We start from the raw sequence: 7,758 nt of genomic DNA on the forward strand, positions 1-7,758 counted from the left end.
GTGCATATTGACTCAGAAAACTACACAGTAACATTATCTATATTGTTCTGTATTTTTATTAATTTTGTCTAAATATTTCCCAATTACATTTTAATCTGGCTCAGACTCCCACCAGAATGTTGGAGGCAGCAATACAGCCCTTGGGATGTGTGTTTGATGCCTCTGTCATAAAAGTATGATGTGAGGTAGAATGAAACAACAAAAGAGAGTTGGAAAGTGCTGTAAGAAAATATGGAAAAGGCAAAGATTGCTGTCAATTGGGTCAATTGCTAACCATGTGATGGTGGTCTTGTCACTTCTTTTTTTTTATCTTCAGTTTCCTGATCTATTACATAGACATACTAGTTCTTATACAAATTAGCTGGTGGGTTTGTTGTGAGGAAATCAGTTTGCAAACCATAAAATGCTATTAAAATGTGAGTTATTCATTACAGAGGGTTGGAATAGCTTTTGGAGTCAGGCCTTCTTCAAAGGTCACTTGCCAGAGCTTCCTACTATAGTATTTTTCATTTAAAAGGCATTGGATGCCTTTTAAATGAGTGCAATCTTTTAGTTGTTCAACTAATTTGGAACATATTAACTTTCATAGATGGTGTAATCTAGACTTTTATTCATTATGAATGACTGTTGACATTCTTTTGGTATGAATCTCTGTCAGAATGTACTCCACCCCACCCTCTTGTCCCCCCTAAGAATTTGAAGGGAATTCAGAGGTCATCTAGTCCAATGCAAATTAATCATGCTCTTCCTACCCCATCAATATTCAGAAGGCTTCATGCTGGGCACACTTCTCTATGTGAATTCCCTTATCAATTTCATCTGCTTTCGTGGTTTCAGTGAATCATCTCTATGAAGATTAGTCACACATATAAAGATAATCTATGCATACATATCTCTATCTGTATCAATCTACCTATTTCAATTTACAACTGCTTGCTGGATATCTCCGTCTAGATATGCCGCCAGCACTTCAAATTAAACATATCTGAAATGGAATTTACCATCTTTCCCACTAGAACTGCCCCATGTCTCCTGTTTTCTTTGGTGGGGGTTGGGGGGGTCCCAAATCTATGATTTTGTTGGTCTAGGGAACTCCACGTAAGGAATCTCCCTCTGTCAATGCAGATTAGCAAGTGTTCTACAATTTACAATCTCAGAGAATTGCTTGGGGATACTCAGTAACCAAGTGACTCACCCAGAGTTAAACATCCTGTACATGATGGAATGGGTATAGAACCCAGAACTTCCTGACTCTAAGGCCAACTCTCTATCCACTGTGTCATGCTGCCTCTCCCAACTTCTTTATTTTTGTTGATGACCCTACCATCCTTCAAATAATTCATATTTATAACCTCAGAGTTATGCATGATCTTCTCTGTCTCTTTTATCTGCATATAAATCCTATTAATCCTACCTTTAACGCATCTTTTGTTGATCTTTATCTAGCTCAACCATGCTAAGTCAATATCTTTCACATATGCCCCTTCTCTCAATTTATATAGGCTCTACTTTAGTTCATACCCTCAAAACCCAGAACTTTTTAATAGCCTCCTTTTAAACTGTCCTCTCTGTCTTCAGTTTTTCCCTTCTCTCTTTTGACCAGCTCCCAAAGTGATCTTCCTAATGTATGATATTAAAGATCACAAATGAAATCAGTGACCTCTTCTTGAATTTGAATAAGTATGCAAATCCCCTAGCACTTTGAACAGGTAAGTAAAATGGTAATATATTGGTCAGGGCAGCCAAAGATATGGGCAGGTAATTGTTTTTTCCAATAACTAGGATAACCAGAAATGTTATGAATTGTTACTAGAATATGTGATAACCACATATGTTAATGATATTAGTATATTGGCACAAACACTTTTGGATGTTGATTGTATATTTATTATGTGATTATTAAGCCAGTTGGCTGGGATGCCCATTAATCCAGAACATACCAGGAGGAAGACACCACTATTGACTGTAACATTCTAGCCCGCTGTTGTACTGCTGACAAAAGTCTCTTCCAAGCAGTTAGTTCATATTGGTAAGCAGAGGAATAACCCCACCAGGTACCTCCTGTGTGCTAGTGGAGGGCTGGCAGCAATTTCACAATTTATCAGTACCATTAGAATCTAATGCCAGGCCCCAGTCACTGAGCTGCCGCCGAGGACTCAGCAGCCTCCCCCTCGAGCCCCCTTGCTTCCCGACGCTCGTCCCCACCACCCGCCTTCTCCCACCACCGCCTTCCTCAGGCAGTTTCCACCGAGGAAAAGGAATCGTATTGTATGTCCGCTATCCAGAACCTCCACTCTTTCGACCCCTTTGCTGATGCAAGTAAGGGTGATGACCTGCTTCCTGCTGGGACTGAGGATTATATCCATATGAGAATTCAACAGAGAAACGGCCGGAAGACCCTCACTACTGTCCAGGGGATCGCTGATGATTACGATAAAAAGAAACTAGTGAAGGCCTTCAAGAAGAAATTTGCCTGCAATGGTACTGTAATTGAGCATCCAGAATATGGAGAAGTAATTCAGCTACAGGATGACCAGTGCAAGAACATATGCCAGTTCCTCGTCGAGATTGGACTGGCTAAGGACGATTAGCTGAAGGTTCATGGGTTTTAAGTGCTGGTAGCTCACTGAAGCTTAAGTGAGGATTTCCTTGCAATGAGTAGAAAAATTCCCTTCTGTCCCTTGTCACAAGATTAAAAACCTCACAGCTTGTATAATGTAACCATTTGGGGTCTGCTGTTTAACTTGGACTAATATAACTCATTCATGTAATAAACTGAAAAGAGCCATGAAAAAAAAAAAGAATCTAATGCCAGTTCTCAGCATCCACAGGTCCATACCTGACAGCCTGTAACCACTCAAACCCTTTGAATTCCCAAGCCACCAAATTCCAATCAGTATTCCTTAGTCCTAGGGTGGTAAGATAGTCCCTTAGGTGGTGTACCTGACTGAGGATCCCCTTTACTAACCTTAGGGGAATTGAATAGTTTTCATTATATGGCATGGAAATATGGGAAGGGGCTTTTCCCTATTGGTGATAAATATGCTTATAACTTAGGTTTACAATGAGCATTTGCTCATCTTCCCTTCCTGATTCCAGCTGACCATGTTTGCTAGTTCAGCACTTGAATGTTTCAGGATGATGAAGCCATAGGCTATTTCCAGTGATCATTTGTGACTCAGCACTAAAGCAATTCCCTTTAGGCCACTGAGTTAGGGAGAACTGATGACTCAGTGGACCTTTGAAGTGATCCATGCTCAAAATTGTTGCTTCTTTAGATGCCTGCAGAGAGTATGAGTAAATACAGTTAAACCTCGCTACCATATGGCAGCTAGAGCAGGGGGGTCTCAACCAGAGCCAGTGTTTTTTCCTTGTTATCCCTGGCTTCTCATGGCTATACCCTAGGGTAGAACTTTAGGGACAATCATTTAAACGAAACTTAAGTTTGACTCATGTCTAGAGATTAATAGAGATTTCTTCTAACAAAACATTAAATATACAAAGTAGATCAGGTAGAGGACAGCTATTTATTTCCTCCACCAGAAAGAAAATGATCAAAACACAAAAGATTCACAAGTATGCATTGAAAAATACTTAAAACTTGAATTGTTATCTATAATTCTTACTATACTTTCCTGGGAGGTTGATGCTTAAAATGTTAAGATGTGAAATACTTTTGGGACTGCTGAATAGGCATTTCACCTTTACTTTGGCTTTACACCATTTGAACTGCACCAGGGATGGAGAACCTGGGGCCTTGAGGCCACATGTGTCCCTCTAGGTCCTCAAGTGTGGCCCAAAAAAGGATTTGTTCTGTGAAGTTTGAATTCATCCAAAGGGCTCCACTTGATCAGAAGGCCACATGTGACCTTAAGGCCACAAATTCCCCCCTCCTGACCTACACTGCCCACTGGTGATGGCTATCTTCTCCTCTGATAAATTGCCTTAGAAATCAAATAGTGGATAAAGTGCTGGACTTGGAATTATGAAAAGCTAGGCTTGAATTCTGCCTCAGATACTTATTAACTGTGTGACCCAGGGTAATTCATTTAACCTCTCTGAAGGGTTGGATTTCATAACCTCTAGGTTCTTAAAGAAATTAATTCAGACTATTCACTGAAAGGTCAAATACTGAAGCTGAAGTTTAAATACCTTGGCCATGTGTGATATCATTTAAGTTGAGACTTTCTTACTGTTTTAAAATGATTAATTAAGTGTCTTTGATTGAGTCTCCCTAGGTGCTAAGCCCCAGGCCCAAACCCCTATTAGGTGTTAAGCCTATGTGGGTGTGAATTGGTAACTAAGGTGGGACTCCAGGTGGGGCCAGTGAAGGGAGGTGCTAACACCAGAACCAATTGAAGGAGCCAAAGTTCTGGTCACTCAAATGAGTTTGATGATGTCTGAAACTTCATAAAAAGGAAAGACAGAGCTATTTGCTCAGGGGTCTCACTCTTGGTGGTACGCTGATATGGAGACTCCAGGCAGCTGGAGCTAAGAGCCCTCCAGCTTGTAAACCAGATGTTGGGAGTTTGTAAACTCTGGTAACTATGAATTGGGATTTGAATCAGACAAGGTGAGCCTGATGATGTTTGTAATTTGTTTGTATTTGCTCTGAAGTTCAGGGTGTTGGTTTTTTCCCCTGAACTAAGTGAATGGTATTTGTATGCTGAATTAAAGTGAACTTGTCAACCCCTTAACATTGCTTTCCTTACTAAAGCAGATCAAAAGAACCTGGGCTTGCAGAGTTCTGTGAGCTGGTTGTTGGTGGTTTTACACCCCCCACTGCAGCTGCTAGCTGAATTGTTGAAACACCACATAATAAGAAGACAGGACCTATCGGAAGAGACCCTGATGTTGGGAAAGATTGAAGGCAAAAGGAAAAGGGGTCCATAGAGGATGAGATGGATAGACAGTGTCATGGAAACGATGAACATGAGCTTGAACAGACTTTGGGAGATAATGGAAGAGAGATAGACCTTGTGTTCTGTGGTCTCTGGGCTCATGAAGGGTTGGACATAACTGAACAACAGCAACAGCAGGTTCCCATCCAGCTCTAAACCCATGATTCTTTGATCCTCTCCTCTGGTAAATTGCTTTGAAGGTCAACTTCTACTGCTCCTCATTTCTTTAATTTATGAGGCTGACGCTAAGGCTAGGGAACACTTCTGTCACGATCAGTGTTACTTCAAGAAAGAAAGAAAAAGCAGAAGAGGCAGTCAATGCTTTGAGATCCAGTCTCAGGCTTACCTAGGGGAGCACATGCAAGGAGATGCTGGAATAGGCTCAAATGGACTCTTGGGAGCCAACTGTTAAATTTTTAGTGTGAACATTACACCTCAGAAATCAGCAAATACAACAAATCAGGGCTGGATTTATTGTTTTGTTGATTGTCTAGACTTAAGAAAGTTATGGAGAAAATGTTAATGATGCAGATTAAATTTAAACATGTGGCATCGGTACACTTTTTTGAAGGGGGGAAGAAACCAGTTGTTAAACATTTGCCAGCACACTACTGCATGTATTTACTGATATGCATAGGCAGTCATCATGATTGGAAGGAGGGGGAGGAAAGAGAAGAAGAAAGGAGAAATTCAAATGAGAGATGTCAGAATCCAAGCCCCCCCTTTAAAGTATACTGTTCAGTGTCCGATCATGTTTGATTCAGTCCCCTCCACCTTCCTCCATCATCAGGTGGGGAGGAGAACCAACATATGGGTACCAACCAGTGCCTCACTGGAAAGGTCCAGGATGAATGCAGAACTGGAATGCACCCCGTGCCAGCTATGCTTCCCAGCAGGGATGACCACAATTATATACAGACCTAACGGTGTCACTCCCTTGCCCAAAAATCTACTGTGGATTCCTAATCATTTGTCTATTTAAATGTTAGGCTGTTGTTTAAAAAAAGTCCCTCTTTCCTTGACCTCCAGAGTCCTCCCTTATAACAATGAAGTAAAATTAAGTTAAACAAACTGACACTTTACTCACATCTGGATAAGACAATGAAATGGAGAAAGGGACAGAAGTGAGAGATGTTTCCGATTTAATATTAATTTCACTTTGTAACAATCACATGGTATGAGTAGGTGTCTAAGAAGAGATCTGCCAAAGAGAGATTGCTTTTGATATGCTTTGATGATTGACAGGACCCTCAGAAGCAGAAGGGAATGGGAATTTCTGGTTTTGTCCCTTTGACACCAGGCAATCTACCCCTCCCTTTCCTTCTTTTAGAACTCATCCATTTTGTAACTTTAGCTTCTGGGTCACCCACTTTGCTTTCCAAGAGTATCTATCCTTATTATGTCACTGTTATTTATATTGCATTTTTCTGTTATCAAGTCACTTCAGTGAATAAGAAGTTTCCTTTCTGTCTCTGGGTGTCACAAGTGACGCCGATCGAGTAAACAAATTGATGACTGGTGATGGAGATGAGTCAGGGGGACTCATCGTAGTGTCATAGATTCAAAGTGGGAAGAGACTCTTATCCAGCCCTCTTATATTACAGATGAGGAACTTGAGGCCCAAATAGGTGCAGTTACTTGTTAAAGGTGACATAGGTAGTAATTAACAGAAGTGAGATATGAACTAAGGTCCTCCGACTCAAAAGCCTGTCCTCTTTCCACCATGCTATGTGGCTTCTCAGCAAGTAAAAGCACAAAGGTGGAGAATTATTCCCAAGTGGGTAAGTGGCCTGACAGATACATTGTCTTGTTGGTCAAATAGATTGAGCAGTGAATTTAGGGGTCACATGGACTGATTGAGAGGTAGTATTATGTACTCATTATAAGTTATAGGATAAAATGAATCCTACCAGGGATGCCTACCTGGTGGCAACATATATAGAACACCAGGTCTGGAGTCAGGAAGACTTACCTTCGTGAGTTCAAATCTGGCCTCAGATACTTACTAAAGACATGATGCTGACTGAGCAAGTCACCTAACCCTGTTTGCCTCAGTTTCCTCATCTATAAAATGAGCTGGAGAAAGAAATGGCAAACCACTCAAGTATTTTTGCCAAGAAAATGGGGTCAAGAAGAGTCAGACACAACTGAAAAATGACTAAACAACAAAAGCCAAGGAAGAAATAAGAAAAAGAGAAGAGATGGGGCAGAAAGTGACTGTTATGTTCCACAGGCTAATTTATTTGCTCTCACCCGCATGGGAGTACAAGAATCATTATAATGAACATGATTACTTTATGCATCCGTTTTCTCCCTCCTATCACTGACTACTAAGAAAAATAGTAGACCTTTTATAATGGTCTTTCAGGTGTCTTTCTTTGACCAAATATGTTCAGTTCCTTTCATCATAGAGGTTATTTTCAAAACCTTTAATCATTTTTATTTACCTTCCTTGCTCTCTAAAATGTAGTTCCCTTGGCTGTCTTCACTATTTTAATAAGACTTATTTTCTAAATCCCTCCTTTTCCTTCATGTGCATAAAGTACACCCTGATTTCATACTTTGAATATAAGGGGTAGCATTACTAACTAAAACTCTGCAAAGGGAAAGAATGTCTTCTTACACGTTTTCCTAACTTTGTAAACAGATCATGTACCAAAATAGATCTCTCCTCCCCAGTTCTTTGAAAATGTTTGCTTTGTTTTTTAATTTAATTTTAAATATTTTTATTGATGCCTTTTTTCTTTGCTTCATAATCATTTTATCCCCACTCCATATTGAACTTTTCCCCCTCTTGTAATAAAGAGAAATAATTTAAACAAAAGAGAGCTGATACAGCAGCCACACAAGATAAAAT

At 40.2% G+C, this 7,758-nt stretch overlaps 1 protein-coding gene across 1 annotated transcript; it reads left to right on the forward strand.

Moving 5' to 3' along the window:
• The first annotated feature begins 2,270 nt into the window (after window positions 1–2,270).
• LOC118851866 (eukaryotic translation initiation factor 1-like) lies at window positions 2,271–2,591 on the forward strand. Its single transcript, XM_036761440.1, has one exon. The coding sequence runs from the start codon at window positions 2,271–2,273 to the stop codon at window positions 2,589–2,591; it is 321 nt and encodes a 106-aa protein (XP_036617335.1).
• Window positions 2,592–7,758: the final 5,167 nt, after the last annotated feature.

This window comes from Trichosurus vulpecula, chromosome 5, assembly GCF_011100635.1.
Source record: "Trichosurus vulpecula isolate mTriVul1 chromosome 5, mTriVul1.pri, whole genome shotgun sequence".
Classification (NCBI taxonomy): domain Eukaryota; kingdom Metazoa; phylum Chordata; class Mammalia; order Diprotodontia; family Phalangeridae; genus Trichosurus; species Trichosurus vulpecula.